The following is an 18,446-nucleotide window of genomic DNA, read 5'->3' as shown; positions in this document are numbered from 1 at the left end:
ATAACCTTCATAAATGGAAAGCATGAGACCCAGATGGGTTCACTGGTGAATTCTACCAACATTTAAGGAGAAAAATCATACCAGTTCTGCACAACCTCTTTCATAGGATAGAAGCAGAAGGAATACTTCCTAACTCATTCTATAAGGCCACCATTATCCTAATGCCAAAACCAGACAAAGACATTACAAGAAAACTACAGACCAATATTTTTTATGATCATAGATAGAGAAAAATTCCTCAGCAATATATTAGCAAATTGAATCCAAAAAAAAGGTATAAAGAGAATACACCACAGTGGGATTTATTTCCGGTATGCAAGGCTGATTCAAACATCAATTAATGTAATCCATCACATCAACAGACTAAAAAAGAAAAATAACATGATCATTTCACTACACGCAGAAAAAAAAAATCTGAAAAATATAACACCCATTCATGACTAAAACCCTCAGTAAACTAGGAACAGAGGGAACTTTCTCGACTTGATAAAGACTATCTACAAAATACCTACAGCAATCATCAACTTAATGGTGAGAAACTCAAAACTCTCCCAGTGTGGTACTGGCGAAAATATTAGACAAATACATCAGTGAAAAATAACGGAGAGTCCAGAAATGGACCCTCATAAATACAGTCTTTGCCAAAGGAACAAAGGCAATGGAACAAGGATAGGCTCTTCAACAAATGGATCTGGAACAACTGGACATACACAGACAAAAATAAAAATTTAGACACAGACCTTACAGCCTTCACACACATCAACTGAAAATGGACCAAAGATCCAAATGTAAAATACAAGTCTATAAAATTACTAGAACATAAGAAGTAAACCAGACGACCATGGGTACTATGAAGCCTTCTTAGATCCAATACTAAAGCATAATGTGTGAAAGCAGTAATTGAGAAACTGGTTTTCATTAAAATGAAAGCTTTCTGCTCTGCCAAGGACAACATCAAGAGAATGAAGAGACACGCCACAGCCTGGGAGTAAATATTTTTAAAAGACATATCTGATAAAGGACTGTTTTTCAAAATATACAATACAAAGAACATTTGAAACTCAACAATAAGAAAACAAACAACTCAATTTCAAAAATGAGCTGAAGACTTTAATACCTCACCGAAGAAGTTCTACGTGTGCCAATTAAGCACACGAAAACAAGGTCCACATCAAACGTCACCAGGGAAATGCACATTAAAACAACAATACCACAGATACAACCACACACCTATGACGATGGCCAGAGCCTGGAACACTGACAACGCCAGCTGGGAAAGCAACACGTACAGCCCCTTTGGAAGATAGCTAGGTGGTAACTTACAAAACCAAACTTAATCTCAGCATATGGTCCAGCAGTCACACTCCCTGGTATTTACCCAAACAAGCTGAAAACTTATGTCCACACAAAAACCTGCCCAGGAATGTTTACAGCAACTTTATTCCTAATTGTCAAATCTTGAAAGCAACCAAGAAGTCTTCGGGTAGGTGACTAGATAAGCTACAGCCCATCCAGACCATGGAATATTATTCAGCGCTAAGAGGAAATGAGCTATCAGCCGTGAGAAGATGTGGAGGAAACTTAAATCCGTATTAACAGGTAAAAGAAGTCAATCTGAAAAAATGACACACTGTATGACTCCAACTATATGACATTCTGGAAAGGGCAAAACTATGGGAAAAAATTAAAAGATCAGTGTCGGAAGGACAGATAAACAGGCAGAGCACAGAGGATTTTTAGGGCAGTGAAAATGCTCTGTATGATTCTGTTATGGATGTATTTCATTATACGTTTGTCCAAACCCAGAGAATGCACACCACCAAGAGTGCACCCTAAGGCAAACCGTGGACTTCGGGTGATTCTGATCCATCACCGTTGGTTCATCAGTTTTAACAAATGCACCATCCTGGTGGTGGATGCTGATAATGAGGGAGGCTATCTGTGCATGGGCAGGGGGGACAGGAGAACTCTATATGCCTTCCTCTTGATCTCGCTATAAACCTAAAACTACCCTAAAAAAATTAAGTATTTTTAAAACATGGTAAACAGGCTCTCGTAAGCATCCTTCGAAAGAACATCTGATTTTCCAGGTGTAGATGACTGAAGCCTATACTGGGAAAGTGGATCTGAGACACATGTAAGGAAAATTGCAGGTCTGCCTTCCAACGCCTAGAACAGTTCCTGCTCCATGGCAGGTATTCAAGTATTTGCTGAAAAAATAACTACAATATTTAGCCTGGAAAAAGAGGGAAAAAAGAAAAAGATCTAGTTAAGTTCTGTCAGTATTTGAAGGCAGCTAAGTAGAAAGCAAGTGAAAGTCTTCTGCATGATTTCAGTTGGAAAATAAGAAAACCAAAGGTCAGTTTCAGCTTAGTTTAAATACACATTTTTAACAATCAGTTGACCAAAAATGGCATATATTTTCTCAAAAAGATCAAGCTACCTGAATATATTCAAGCAAAAAAGCCGGATAGCCATCTCAGAGGGACGCTACCAAAGATGCACTTCCCTAGGGACACGAGGATTTCAAAGCTCTTCTCTCCGTGCTCAGGAATCGTAGGATAGTTAGACAAGCAGGGGCACCAGGCAGACAGGTGCAGGAGAGGGAGGATGGTCGGGAAGATGGCGCTGTGCCCACCTCCAGCATAAAGGGGCTTTACTTCCTCGAAATGAGTGCGGGCAAGAAACCCGTCAGAACCGACAGCCACGACTGCAAGGTAGCGGGAAGAACCCAACCAGACATGAGCCAAGGCTCACTGTAATATAATTAGCACTACAGTTCAGTGCCCCTCACCCCATCACCGTGGGTTTTTCTGTGTGCATCATGGGTAAGGACATGCGCAAAGGGGACAAACACGACTAAGCACTCCAGGGCAAGAGCCGTCAACCAATCTAAAGACCACCTCTAAGCCAGGGTCCAAGACAAAGGGCAAACAAAGACCTTGGCTCTTCCTCCCTGGGAGCGGCCCACCTCCCATTCTTGGAGGTGTACTTTTCCTTTCCTAAATAAAATCTTTAAAAAAAAAATCTTTCACTACATATGCTCCATCTCCCGCCTGAATTCTTTTCTTTTGCTTATAAGAACTGGGGTCTTTTCCCTTCCCCTTTTGGGGTAACAGAATCACTACTCACAGTATTTTTACTCAGATTAGGAATAAACTACAAGGGCAGTTTTCCTACTTTGAAAAAGAAAAATAAAGTTGCCTCAACTTAGCAGCAACTGGGCCAGGAGCCCAATTTACACAACTTACACCTGACCTAGGAGTAAATCAAAAGCTTAAATTCTCTGAAGTCATAAAAACAAAAGAAACTATTCCACCGTGATAAATGAACACCTTCAAAGACAATGGTGTGATAAAGATACAGGAATGCTCTCAGAATGAAATCCATTTGTTTGAGCATCTGTTTGCCACCTACAAAGAATAACTCTTTCTGATGGATTTAACCAAGAAAAAAAGATGATACAATTCATTTGAATGGGAATTTAATGCACAAACACACCTCATTTTCCTAGAAAACCTCAAGACATCTGGTGCTAATGTATCAAAACGCACAGATTTTTTTTTTTTGGTGTGATCAACCCATAACATTTTAGCATTGCACATATTAAAACCAGCCCCACAGCATCACTTGATATTTTCCATTGCTTTGCCTAGAAGAATAGCATTATTTCTGATAATACTACAAAGCACCAATTTACAAGATTTTTTTTAATTAAGATCATGTTTAAACTCACTCGAGGAAGCTTTAGTTTCTGAAAGCATGCAGCTATTAAAATGCTAATATGGAAAGATAAGGGGGGAGGGATGCTGCAGACTTGGCACCACTACAACACAGGAAATTGATTCTCCAAATCATGTGGAAAAGATGGCTTATAAAGTTAATGAGATATTACTTAAGGCAAAAGAAACAATTTGGCTATTAAGAAGGGAAGATGAACCAAACATTTTTGTCATCAAATATAATGAAACTAATTAAAACAACAAAAACTGAGGCAAATTTGAAAATCAAGTAAACTACAGGGGAAAGTTAAATTATATCAAACACACAAAGTGAAGTTAAGGTGACAAAGTCGTAGTAAGTTAGAAATAAAGTAGAGAATAAAAAGTAAGGATTCCAACAATTATGAGTAATTCACCAAGGAAAAGCATGAAGAGTCAAAGCAGGAAGTTTCCCATGAACATTGAGGAGACCTGATGACTGCCTGGAATGGGTTTCTAATTGGGCAGAAGAGTAAAGAGGATTCACCCTTGAAAATGGAAAGTCCATTATTTTGCCTCTTGGATATCTTAGCTAGCCCTGGATAACAAAGACGTCATAATCCTTAAGCCCCAACCTTAGCCATCCACAAAGAGATGAGAATTTCTTTGAAACGAAACAAAACAAAACCAAACCAGCAAGTTTTCAAGTTTCAAAGCAGACATAACCCTTTAATTTAAACACAAAAGCCCTGTTGACATTAGGGAAAATATTTAGCCAGAAAATCTAGGTTAGAGTCCTAGTTCTATCTCCAATACCTGTTTCCAAAGGCTGTCTGTGGAAAAGAAACATTCTATCCCCTGTGGATGAAGTTTATGCCAAAAGCATGAGTCTATGAACTGGCCCTTGCTGATACGAACAAAAACATTTCACAAATTATCACAAACTAAATGTAAAGTATTTCTAATGAAAATGTAGCATCTGAATCAAGATGTGCTAGATGTATAAACCACACATTAGAGTCTGAAAATTTAGTACAAAAAGAGGAAAATATTAAATTAATAATTATTTTTGATAACATGCTGAAATCACATAATTTAAACACATTAGGTTAAATAAAAGATGCAATTAGAATTAAGCTCACCTGTTTTACCTTTTGGAACTGGCTAATAAAATTTTTTTAATTATATACGAAATTTACTCACAGTATTGAATGAGTAGAGAAAATTTTGTATAAACATATAAAGCAGCAACTAAGTAAGACTGAAATGAACTCTTTCATTCACATACCAGCTATATGCAATTGGAGTGTTATTAAAACCTCCCTTATTTGGTAATCATGAAAATTCTGAAATATGGACCAAGTCAGTTTAAAAAACGTTATAGCTGAAAAAGTAAATTGACATACCCTATTTGTTTTGGGCTGAATTGTGTCCCCCATAAATCCCTATGTTGAAGTCCCAATTTCCAGTACCTCAGAATGTGACTATATTCAGAGATTGGGTATTTAAATGGGTAATTAAGGTCAAATGAAATCATAGGAGTGGGTCTAACCCAACAGGACTTGTACCCGTGTAAGAACAGATCAGAGCACAGATGACACACAGACCAAGGGGCAACACGTGAGGACACAGCAAAGACAAACCAAGGAGCCACCTCACAAGAAACCACACCCACCAACACATTCATCTGAGAACTGTGAGAAAATCAAGTTGTTTACGCCATCCAATCTATGGCACTCTGTTTCCGTAGCCCCAGTAAACTAATACATTGTTCCAAACACTTTCGGTCACACAAGCCTCATTTCAAGTATTCAACAGTCACATGTAACTGGTGGCTACTATATTAGACGGCCCAGATCTAAAGACGCGAACCAGAAAGTTCAACGCGAACGAGAATGCTTAATTAGCTGGGATGTGGGACCAAGAAGTGTCTTACTACTCTATCCTGAACACTTTTTAAACTTTAACTTAAAAATAAATGCAAATGCAAGTAACTCACATCTACCCTTATGTCATTCATACAAGGATTTCTGAGTAGAGATTAAAGAAGGGAGTTGATGGTTTTCGGCTATGCTTGGTACCAATGAATGTCGTCACCAAGGGTACTTCAGAGACGTGTTGCTGCAAAATACAGAGAACTACTGATGTGCGTGGCCAGTACACGTTTACATTACAAAGGAACAGAACTCTAGGTACAGATTACCCAGTGGTTCCCAAAGTAGCCCCTAGTAAACTGGGGGTTGCTAATTTCTACCTTCAGGTTTTATACACGTTTTATGAGCTTAATCAGGCATTTTCAATGGAAATTAAGTTCCAGGAATACAAGAGATGGCAGGAATACTACACTGAATGGGATATTCCCAGATTCATTTCCACTTAATCATAAGGCACCAAAAAAAAAACTGACCACCACTAATAATTTCATGCATCTATAAATAAAAAATTCAAGCAGCATGGAAGAATACAGAATTCAGGAAACAGAATAGTTCTAGTAGACTTGCCTTACTGGACTGAACACATTTACTAAAATAAGTAGCTATCTCCTTTGAGAAATAGTTAGAAAAATGAATACAGAGATTTCAAAATTTAATAGTTAGTGTAATAAAGTTCATCAGTACTGAGCATTTTACCAGTGCATAAATCCTACTTCTTAAATTTGCTTTTTATACTTTAGAGTTGCTTAAATTTGCCCAAGGAGTTCATGTTTGTATATATTCTTATTTTACATAAAGAAACTAAGGCTTTGAGAAATTAAGTGCCATGCCCAAGGACGGCTAAAATCCAAACCTGGGACTCCTAGTTCCAAAACTTTTCTATAGGCTTCACCCTGTTGAAGTATTAATAGTATGCCCAGCACAGTGTTACATAAATGTTAGTTATTACAACAATGTGTAATATAATCATACTGACTTGATCAAGTGTGTATTCATCATACTTAAAATGGTAATTCAATTCATAATAAACCTCAATAATGGTAATTCAGTTCAGAAGAAATAACTCCGCAGAGCATTATGGCCATAAGAATCTTTTTAAAATTTAAATGTATATAATCTTTTTTGCAAAGAAATATACAGTGATAGATAAAAGGCCTTCTAGCTTAAATTTATGATGAAATTATGTGGGGAAAATAAAATGAAACTTTTTATTTTTAAAATGAAACTTTTGAGTTGGAGTTTATTATATATTTTTAAGTGAATGATGATTCCTATCAATTTGCTGTATTTTTTTATTCCATCAGTCCACTTCAGATCAATGTAAAAGCTTTATTTAATAAAATGTCATTATTCAACGTTAAGGGGGATTTAAAATGTGAGGAACAACTGTGCTAGACTGCAGAAGCCTGAACCAAATGAACTGGTAGTCAGTCCTAGTTTGGAACAAGCACCTGGAAAAGCTATTTTGAGAAAGAAAATTTAAACACGGTTGGGTATTAGATGTTACTAAATTCAAAATAGAAAATGGAGTCATGAACTGAATAAAGCAACTTACAGTATATTCTCATTCTGGTTTAAAAACACCTAACTGTATATTTATACACAGCAAATACCTGGAGGAACATAAATACACACACATCACATGTCCACAAACATGCAGGTAACAGTGGTCATCTCTGCGAGACCGAAACGCATTTTTATCTTTTTCATAATGCATAATGTACTATGTTGCAAAAATATATTAAAAATGCATTTTCATAATGCATATGCACTGTTACAAAAAATATAAAAAATGCCTAAGTATCAGTATTTTTAGTAAACCAGGAATTAAAACCTCTAATTTTGCTGTGTCATAAGTTTATGAAATAAGCACATATAAAAAGATTCTGAGGATAGTTTGACTCAACTTTTATTTTAGCTATGAAGTGTTTAACATAAACTTTACTTTCGAATATATGGAGTTCCAAATACTGAGTTCATGATACTGAAATGATCAGACACTGAACACTGAAGCAGCACAATAGTCCAGATTTATAATATTTTAAAAAGGCACCTATATAGAGTTTAAAACAGCAATAGAATGCGCTTACCAGTTAAATATTATTCATCAATTTTTTAAATCTTTTGATAAAAAGTGAAGAAGGCAGTGAGAAAAACACCAAAATGTTTGCATCCTTACTATTTATCAGTGTTAAATGCTTTATAGATACCCCTTAATCTTCATAACAACTTTCCATGGAAAATGACATTCTATTTTATTGATGAGAAAATTAAGATTTAAAGAACTGTAACCAGAATATATACAGAAACTCCTATTTGGTAATCATTTGGCAATATATGTGTATATCAAATCAAAAGTAATACAATGTTATATATCAATTATATCTCAATTTTTTTAATCCTACAAATTTAATTTTAAAAAATCAGACAACCCAATAGAAAAATGGCCAAGAGACAAACATTTCACAAGAGATGTGCCAACAACCAATGAACATGTGACAAGATCAGCGTTCTGCCATGTGGGAAATGCAAATTAAAATCAGAGATACCTCTAGGTACCCACTGGAATGGCTAGAACTTAAGAATGACAATTATAAAGACTGAAAAAGAACATTCCAGGTGATAAATGTAGCAAGAGCTAAGGCAAGAGTGTTGACGCTCCAAATGTTCACATAAGTAAGCAGTGGGGAGCTCAGCTCAGCTCAGCGACGAGAGTAAGAAAAAGCATTCTGGAAAACCAGTTCGGAATCAGATAGTGAAGGGCCCTTTAAGGGCAAGATAAGGGCTTTAACCTTTATGTGATTAGCCATGCTGAACCATGACATGGATGACACAATTGAATTGAGTTTTGGGGTATATGAAAGGCTCCTTGTATATAGAATTTTCCAAGGGTGGGAAGATACAGAAATTTACAAAAGCTTTCTATCTCCTCCCCTGCAATAAATTTCTCTATGCTCCACAATTTGGTTTTTACTGCTCAGCCACATTCTCCCAAAACCTCCATCAATACTCTCCAACCTGCTTTCTCGTCACTCGCCACCGGATGAACTGAATGAGTTCATGGACAGACGCAGCCCCGAGCTCTCCCTCAAGGAAGACCCTTCTCTCACTCACTAGGACGCTCTCCTGCTTGCCCGAGGCCTCTCTCAGTTTAAACCCAGAGCTTCTCTGGATGCCCACCTGACGTCTGTCCACCCAGTGATTCCTTTCCTCCTCCAGCCCGCCCTCACCCCCCTCTCCCAAGTCCCTCCGGTTCCTGTGTGGGTTTGGTCATACATAAATTCAACGTCTAACTGGAGTCTGTCTTGTTCTGTTCTTGATTCCAAGACTGCAAACTCCTGGATAGAAGGGATCGCATTTCTAGCCATACTGCACCTAGTATCAAAAGATATCCACTAGCAAACACATCTTTTGTTAGAGTACTCATTTCTGAAAATTTATCCTACTGATATATTCACATAAATATGCAAAAACATTATGATTAAACAGAAGCATTACAGACTATAACAGTAAAAACTAGAAATAGCCTAAATGTCTATTAAGAAAGCCTAGTCCCTTTGAGTCTATGCTGCCCATTCAAAAAGCAAAACAAAACTTGGGATACCTACACATACAGACCACAAGAAAGTAGTCAGTGAAATAAGCTGCAGAAAAGGGCATACAATAGGCCTATATTTATTTACAGAAAAAGAGAGAGAGGTGGATAGTAGACAGATGGATAGATAGATAGGCCCTATTTAGAAAAACACCTAGTTTTAGAATGCTAAGTAGGATGGACTTTTCACTGCAGGGTTAAAAACGAGACAACAGGCCCAATATGGAATCACTTACGCTAAGCCCCACATTACCAAACCAAGACTTGACACTGAACACAATTATGTACAGTTTCAAACATGGAATCTTAAACTAGTCAATCAGGAACTACCCGTCAGCACTAGTGCAGTAATCTGCCTGTCATTCCCTAAAGCAAAGTGACCTTGCTGGAACCAGCCTTTTTGCTAATGTCACTTCCTTGTTCCTGTCCCCCTCGGTTTATAAAAGTCTTCCATTTGGTACAGCTCCTTTCTATCTCCTTAACTGGATGTTGCCAGATACAGGACTTGCTGAATGATCACTGAGTAAGAACTGTAATATTTACTCTCTTGAATTTTGTTTTTGCACGTTAAAAACACTTCTATCTTGTTAAAAAGAAAAGGAACAAAGAGCACAAAGTTTGTAACATAAGGACACTGATCTATTTTCACTCACTGCCCCAAGAGCAAATTACAAAACAATTTATAATACAAACCCATTTGACTTAAAACAAGAGTAATCATATGCTGGGTATAGATATGAAAATAGATATTTAGAACATTTGCCAACTGTTAATAATGGTTATTTCTAGGATTACAGGAAACTTTCACATTCTACATTAGATAGTTATTTTTCTTTAATAACTATTTACTTTAGTTACAAAAAACAAAGATTAAAAAATATATATTTCTTTCAGCTGGCGATCATTCCAGAGATGAGCATTTTGGTCCATCTAGCAATTAGTGAATCTGAAGAGAACCAGCTGGTTAGATTTCCCACTATACTAAATCTGGGTAAGCATTACAGGTACCTCCTGCCCACAAATTAAATTCACATAAGTTATTAACAGAAAAACTACTTCTCTGCTAGAAAGTAGTAAATACCTGTTTGATGAAGGGAATCCCTCTAAATGTAAAGTTAACCCTAAACACTTACTGAAATACTGTAAGGGCGCAGGCATTGCAAGGGCCCCTCTAATACACGGTTCTGTTTTTAAATCTCACACATCTGGAGTCAAAGCCCTCGTTTCTAGGCCAGTGTTTGAGATGAGACACGAATCTCTACATACTTTTACCCTTAGGAACAAGAGGAAGAAACTAGAAGCACGAAATCCCACAGAACTCCCCAAAGGAGCTCAGGATTCTGGGAAATCTGTGCTTCATACAGGCTCACAGTTTGTAGCAGTTCCCCCACATCCCCTGCCCCAGCGAGGAGCTTACAGAGGTCTAACTGAGGAGTGAGGGCCTTCTTCCTAGGCCGGTGATAAACAAAGCGAGCAGAACTGCTCATGTTTCCTACCGCCTATTGCTCCAGACCTTTTCCTTCTCAGAACCGACCCTGATATCCAGCCGCTTCAGTCTCACAGCTGAACGGAACAGCTTACCGTTATCAAGGCTAAGCGCCTTACAGGCATCACCACTCATTTATACTCGCAATAACCCTGCGAAATATTCCTGCTTTACAGATGAAGAAAATGAAACACAACTGGCAAAGCTGGGACCTAAACCCAGGGACTGTGATGCCTCGCTGTGACCCTTTCTAGGCAGCGCTACCTCTGTGATGCACCTCTTTCAACACAGAAAACACTAGAAACCTTCCATCAGACAAGCGCCTAGGTTTAGAGACAAATCTGAACGTCAACAGGCCACCTGAATCCAATGTTTACTCTTGGAAATGCTGTTGGTCCCATGACCACTGGTTAACTAAGAACTATGAAATTTTATTCGCAAAATGTTTGTTTGCCAGTGATTTTCTTAACTGACGAAAAGCTCTTTGCAGTAATGATTAAACACCCAACTTCTTAACCAAGTCAAATATATCTGGGTTCAGACGCTAGCTCCATTACTACCTGCTTCCTTCACTTGTAAAATAAACTATGTGGAAACAACTTAGCAGAGCAACTGAATGGAGAGTGAGGAAAGTCAGTGTCCCCTGCTGTTACTACTTATCCTTTGACCGTTTTACTATAAATACTCCCAGGATGTAGGAAAACTGACCAGTTCAAATCAAATTCAATACCCTGCCCCAAAACTCAATTCACAGGTTTACAGAAAATAACTTTGAATATTGAGAAGTTACACATTACGTTTAAACTGGAAACTGATAAACTAGAAGTTCTACACCAGAGAAACACAATTAAACCGGTAAATAAAAATATGTTTAATATTATGAAATTATCACACAAGTCAGTTGATATTGGGTGCAACTAACAATTCATAAGAACTCGTTCTCTGTTTCCACGTGAATTACAATGACTTAACACTTTAAGATAATAAAAATCCTTACGTATTCTGTCTTTAAAGCACTTTTATTGGATAATCTCGGGCATTTTCAATGGATTAAAAATGGGCACAATGTGCAGGCGACCATAAAGACTGCCCTTTAGTGTCGAATGTTCTGCTACGTTAAAGATTAACTCGGACTGTTGTTTGGCGCCTAAGAGCTAACGTTACAGGTGGGGCTTATTCCTCCCCAGGTGGAGGGCATATAATGGTCATTTAGTCCTCACAACTCCACACGGCAGGCAGGGGCTAATAACCATCCTTGTTTTTTTCAGATAAGGAAACTGAGGAGAGGTTGAATAATTTGTCTAATAGTAGGGACTCAGAGGCAGCTTGGAAACCTTTCTGGGTCTAGAGCGCAGCCCTTGTAACCTCCCCCGGACTCGGGAAGGAGCGCACCCATGTCCCTGCGAGACGGGGGAGGCATACAGTACCAGCGGGAAGCAGGGGTTCCAGCGGGGTAATGGCATGCTCCATATCGGGCTAACGGCCTCTGCGTTAGAAAACATTAAAACGCCACATTAGTACTTCTCCTATCGTAACGGACAGCGCGCGAGGTCTCCGGGCCGCCGGGCCGCTTTAACCCCGGGATGCGGGGCGGCCCAGGCGGCGTCCGGGCCCGGGGACTGTGGGGCTCGGCCAGGCGCGCGGCGCGAAGCCTGTGGGAGCGACGCGGGCCTCGGAGGGGCCACCCCCGCCAGCCTCTCCCCGCGCCGCCGTCAGCATCCTGGGAACCGGGGAGCGAAGGGAGCGGGACCGCCTCTTCCCCGCCCCAGCCCGCCGCCGCGGCGACAAGGCGGGAGGCGCGCCAGGCCGCAGTCGCACTTACACAATGGCGGGTGGAGCCACCAGCGAGCGGAGCGCGGGGGCCAGAGCGAGGGTGATCGACCGCTCGGCGCGCGACTGAGGAGCCTGGGCGGCGCGCGGCCCGCGCTCGCAGGTTTAAGGGCGCGCGAGGCGGCCCCGCCTCCTTCCGGGAGCCGGCGGCGCGTGCGAGCCGCGAGCCCCGCCCGAGCCGAGCGTCCCCGGCCGCACGGGCGCCCGACTGCCGGCCCGCCCCGCCGCCCGCTTCCTCCGCGCAGCCCTGACCTTTAGAGCCTCTAGGCTGGACCTGCTCCCGAGTTAGCGCTGGCGTTTTTGCCGAACCTTCGTCACTGAACTTGGCATAGAGGCTGCTGTTGGCTCCAAGCCGAGCAGCAGTTTCCGTCTCCCTTTGTCGACCTGGCATCAGCGCCAAGCCGACGTCCCCAGTTACCCACAGCTCTTTTTCTCGGTCCTCTTTCTCTTTGATCTCTCGCGTGTAGCCCGTGGACCTAAGGAGCATGCCTTCGCCCAAGCCTTCCTTCCCTTGGTGAAAACAACCCCAGAATGATTTAGTTGGAAGGAACTTTAGGCCACGCTCTTGTAGCTACACTCGCTCCAACGCTCCCAAGATGAAGAGTTCGTTCTGTGGCCACGCAGCCTTTTCCAAGACTGAGCAAGCCACATCGCCAGAGTTAAGCCTCCCTGGGCTTTACCTTTAACAGGATGGACTCTTGTTCTTTCGCGGTTCTTACATGACATGATGGTTAGACTCCACCATCCTGGTTCCCATCCTCTGTGTTTAATGTTGCTCGTAAATTGTGATTCCGAGTGCTGGTGAGAACCGCACAACCTCCAGCCCGGGACAACTCGTGCCAACGCCCCTGGCTAAGACACGTGGCCAAACACTACCACGGTTTTTAACATCAAAAGGCCTGTCCCTAGGAAAAGACACACCCCTGTTAAAATGCCTACCTGAGAAAGCTCCGTGGTGCCAAGAGAGCTTACTCTTTGTTCTAGCCAACAGCTGAAGACAGACTCCTGACCTCCCAAAGGGCTTGCAATTAAGAATATGTATCTCTTACAATTCAAAGATGTCTCTCAAGGACTTGAGAGCCATTCCCTGCAAATAGCAGTCATCAGGAAGGACAGGGTCTCTGTCTCCCAGTCTCTGGTAAGATAGAGTCCTAACTTCCGCAGCTGCCAGCTAGCAAATCAAGCTGGTCTAACCGCATTTATACTGACCCTTTGTAATGTTTCACTTCTCTGACTCCATTGGGCGCCCACGCTCCCCGCCCCACCCCCACTTTAAAATGTTCCAGTGACCTCTGCATAAATAGAAAGGGAGCTCGGCTATTTCCCTACTGTCAGCAGTTTCTAAACAAAATCTGTTTTCAAGGCTTTAACTAAAACCCGTGTTTATCTGACACTGGTCACAACGTTCCAGGAGTAATCCAACCATAGAAAAGTACAGCACTGCTGATACTCATTAACTTTTTCAGCTGCCAGATCAAATAGAACTTACAGGTATTTTTTTACATGAACCACTACTAACCCAAGTGCACACCTATCGCATAGTCAGCTGGAGATCAAACTGAGAGGGACTTCACATTTATAGTTGTAAAATTAAATACCATGAGTTTTCGATCACAGTTGCAGTAGCCGGGCCATTTCAACTGTGTCACCTATTAGGATATAGGTGTGAAAATTACACAAGGTATTCATATGGCAAATAACATGTAAATGGCAGATAACACATCACTAGCAACTGGAGAAGCAAATTGGAACAATGAGATAAACGTACATACCAGATTGCAAATAATCTTTTAATAGTTGAAATAATTATGCAAATTTCTATTTATTGAGCAATTATGTTCCAGTCACTATGTTGAAGTCTTCTGTATTTTATTTAATTACTCTAAAATGTAGGCTCCAAGAGAAAAAGGGCCAAATTTTAATTGTTCACTTTTCAATCCTCACACTCAAGCACAGTTGCTGGCAAAGAGTAGGCAAGCAATGAGTATTTACTGAAGGTTCATAATGAAACTCTTTGCAATTGCCCAGAAGCATTCTCACCCCTGACTCATCCATCAAGCCTCAGCACAAAACTGACTTCCTTTCCCTGGTTACTGGTTAGTCTTTATCTCATCTAGAACTCTTTGTTTATTCTCCTGCAGAGCGATACTCACAATCTGCACTTACTTAACTTATTTGTTTACTTGTTTATGATTTGTCTCCTCCTGCTAAGAGTGGGAGTTTCCTAAGAGCCAGAACCATTTCCATTCTGTCCATTGCTATTTCTCCAGGCAAACAAGATACCTCACCCGGAGTCGAGCTTCAATAAATGTTTAAATGCATTAAGTGGTAGGAAAAAAAAGAAAAATTATGGTACATCATACCAGAAGTTACTAAAAAGATAAGCTAAATCAATATGCCCTCATATAGCAAAATATCCATGACAGAGTAAATTTTATAAATGCAAGTGATAGAAAAATCCTCATCTATATTTTTAAATCTATCTGGATATCCACACAAAGAGAATTGTTAAAAATTACCTCTGAGATAAAGGGATGAAGTACACAGGAGGCACTAGGCTTAAGGAAATATCACTTTTTATTTTTATATACTTTTGTGTTTTATTATTTAATATATTTGCAATGAGCCTATTAAAGAAATTTAAGTTTGTAAAAATGTATGTTAAAGGGAAATTAATGGTCATTATTGTTAATCCTTGTCATAGTTTGGGCTTCCGGGGAAAGCAACAAACACACACTTGATCCAGTTTTCGGAGGAGAGATTCCATAGCTTCAAGCAAATTTTCAATAGATCCTATGACCCCAAAACATTCCACGGGGTAGGAAGGAACTTCTGGTAGGTTACTCATTTTTCTCCAGGATACAAAGACGGCCTTCCCATCTCCCTCCCCAGTTATCTTCCACTCTGCCCCCATTTTCTTGAACTGGTGTACTTCGAAATATATGGTATGTTGTTCCAAAACATTCCATCATAAAATTTTTCTGCAGTGAAATTTTGAAAACACTGTACACAGTTACCAACCTTCTTTGAGATTTATAACCCATTATCCAGCTTTAAACATCTCCCAAAGACCAGAAGTAAAGAAGCTGTTTATCTCCAAACCCAGAATGTCTCAAAGACACTGAAGCTTGTAACACTGTTTTCTTGGCATGTCTTTTAAAATCTTGCTTAACAGTGTTGCTCCGAACAACTGTTGGGGGAAAGCTAGGAGCCACCATGATCACAGGTGTTAATACCTCTTTGCGGTAACGGCTGTTCTTACTGCTGCCACGAAGAGGTCTTGAAATTTGTGCTCCTCAATCAGCTTCTATCAGCTCATCTACTTCAGCATTTTTTGTTCAGAAAATCAAATTCTTCTCTCAACTTCAAAATGCAGTCTATCCTGATCTCACTTTAACAACCCCAGCAGTATTTCTAGCTGCCTTCAGGATGTCTCCACTTAAATATTTCACTGTTACCTCAGTCAAGGGGCTAAACCCAAAATCGTTAACCTAGTCCTCCCAGGATCTCCATTTCTTTCCTTGGCATCATTCTTCTGCACTCTTTAATAAATAATTTTAATTTCTTTTCTTTCATTCCATAAAGTCAGCAAGGTGCCAACTTTTGTCCTATTGATCACTATTCCAGCCTGTTCAAGTCAATATGGATCAAGATTCTATCATGCTTGTCATTTCCTCTCATCCATCAATCAAAATTCTTACTATTTTAAAGTCTATCTAAAGTATCAATGTCTCTGAAGTCTTCCCTGAGATTCACTCAAGCCTCTCACAATTAATCTTCCTTTGCTCTGTGAGCTCATTACATTCTTCTGTGCTACTTTTATGGCCTTTCCCACAGTGTGATGGTTCATTTTAAATGTATGCTACCTCATGGTCCAAGAGGGCCGCTTGAGCTCCAGCTTTCACCTACACATTTCAAGCATTAGAAAGGAGAAAGGGCAAAGAAGATATACCACCTGCCTTATAAAAAGATGTGAAAGAAAAAATGCACCTGGCAATTAAGGAGATGATTTTACTCAGGCTATTGCAATAAAGAGCACACCCTAGATCCTAACATCCAAGTGTCTCTGTTCCTGAGTCCAAACTTGTTCTGCTCGCTGCATGACACGCCAATAAATCGGGAGATGGGGTGTTGGGGCAAGCAATAAGGACTTTATTTGGAAAGCCAGCAGACTGAGAAGATGGCAGACTAATGTCCTAGAGAAACATCTTCCCCGAGTCAGAACTCAGGCTGCTTTTACACTAAAAAGAGGAGGGGTGTGGTTGGTTGGTTGGTGCAAGCTTCTTGGTGTCAGAATCCTTTGTTCTTGCAGCCGTCCACGTAGGTCAGGTCATGATGTCCCTATAAACCTCCAACAAGACAAATGTTATTTTCTATTCTGCAACTTTTTAAATCTTTATATGAAGGGGAAAGTGTTATACCTTTAAAGGTCAGAGCCTGGAGAATGGGCTGTCCTGTCTATTTCAGGCCATAGGCAACATTCTTTTACAAAAGGTGCAGAAGCAGCACGACTCAGCACAGGAAACAGCACAGGGTTAGGGGCAAAGGAACAGATCTAATACGGAATCAGACTTTGTTCTTTGCTACGACATCTCCCCTGTGTGGTTTTGCCTGAGATATTTATTGGGAGACAGAGAATAGTCTCAGGTGGGGTGATTTACAGTTTGTAATCACGGGAAATCTCAGTCAGCTGAACAGGACATGTTTATCTCTGCGTTTAGCTATTTTCAGGCAGACAAACATTTCTAGTATCAGCTAATTATTCATGAGACAAAGAATGGAGAGTTGGCTACATCTGAAACTAAGATAATGCTTTATCTCAGTTATATCTCAAGTGAAAAATAAAAAGGGAATCTCCAGTTGGAGGGACTGTGTCTGACCTCCTCAAAGGTTCAGGCAAAAATGAGGGACATCTGAGAATCTCATGGGCGTCGTAAGACAGTAAGGTTGGAAGTCTTATCCGAGTCCTAAGGGGAAGGATAGTTCTTAGAGGTAACTCTTCCTGGAACACAAGAAGGTGGGGAGGGGGGGACATGGTTCAGAAAACAAAAGGGCAGGAAATTTCTTAGCCATCACTGTTTTCCCAGGGCAGAGGCTCAGGTGGAGTTCAACATCCTTAAAGGCTTCCTGAATAGTTTTGTCTTACACAATAGTTTTGTCTAAACTTAATTGTCCGGTGGGGCTTAATCACGTGGCTCCAGCTTGCTTTAAGGGAAGCTGGAAAAATACAATCTCTTAGATGAGATGCAGGAGGGCCAGATAAAAATGGGCACTATTACTAAACAAGAAAGGGAAAACAGATGTTTAGAGCTAACTAGCCAACTAGCGTGTGTCTCACCGGGCTCTGTTGTATCTGCAGACCCCGCCCTCCTCTGTCCCCGCGTTCTCTAATCTAGTCCACACATGGTGGCCAAAGCTCTTCTTAAATTACAAAGCTGATCATGTTCCTGCTTGCTAAAAACTCATTAGGCGATTTAAGAATAAAATCCAAATGAAAAAGGTCCTGAATAAGCTGGACCCTTCCTGCCTCCACCTTTACCTTGTATCATTCTTCCCACATACTTGCTTCTGCTGTGCTTTTTAAACAGAGCAAGGTCTTTCTGTTTCTTCCTCTCCTGGAATGCTCATCACTCGACCCTGCCAAGTTCTTCACATAATTGGCTCATTCCAAGCTCAAATGTGACCTCTTCAAAGAAGCCGTCCTTGATTTTCCTCTGTAAGGTTACCTCCCCTAGTTTCCCTCTGTCTTAGTGGCACACTGTTTCTCTTCTTTAGAACACTTACCTGGTTAACTTATGTACTGACCTTTTTTCCATGATACGGCAGGGACTTGGCCTGACCTGTTCACTGCTATGTTCTGAGTGTCAAACGCCATACATGGTACATAGTTAGCACTCAAT

General features: G+C 40.5%; 1 protein-coding gene across 6 annotated transcripts in view; it reads right to left on the bottom strand.

Moving 5' to 3' along the window:
- Window positions 1-13,736, bottom strand: part of TPK1 (thiamin pyrophosphokinase 1) — a 337,072-nt gene extending 323,336 nt beyond the window's left edge. For 2 of the 6 annotated variants that reach the window (XM_010986883.3, XM_031455545.2), the window contains exons 1-2: window positions 13,486-13,736; window positions 12,144-12,202 (exon numbers count right to left, since the gene is read on the bottom strand). In XM_010986883.3, the coding sequence (XP_010985185.1) occupies window positions 12,144-12,186 (43 nt within the window). In that variant the 5' untranslated portion in view covers window positions 12,187-12,202; window positions 13,486-13,736. Of the gene's footprint in view, window positions 1-12,108; window positions 12,203-12,538; window positions 12,612-13,226; window positions 13,385-13,485 lie in introns of those variants that run through there. The other 4 variants (XM_010986891.3, XM_031455543.2, XM_010986875.3 and 1 more) reach the window with 4 other exon arrangements.
- Between the last annotated feature and the right edge of the window lie 4,710 nt (window positions 13,737-18,446).

Source organism: Camelus dromedarius, chromosome 7 (genome assembly GCF_036321535.1).
Source record: "Camelus dromedarius isolate mCamDro1 chromosome 7, mCamDro1.pat, whole genome shotgun sequence".
Lineage (NCBI taxonomy): Eukaryota > Metazoa > Chordata > Mammalia > Artiodactyla > Camelidae > Camelus > Camelus dromedarius.
The sequence above is the reverse complement of the archived record's forward strand: the minus strand, read 5'-3'. Positions and strand labels throughout refer to the sequence as shown.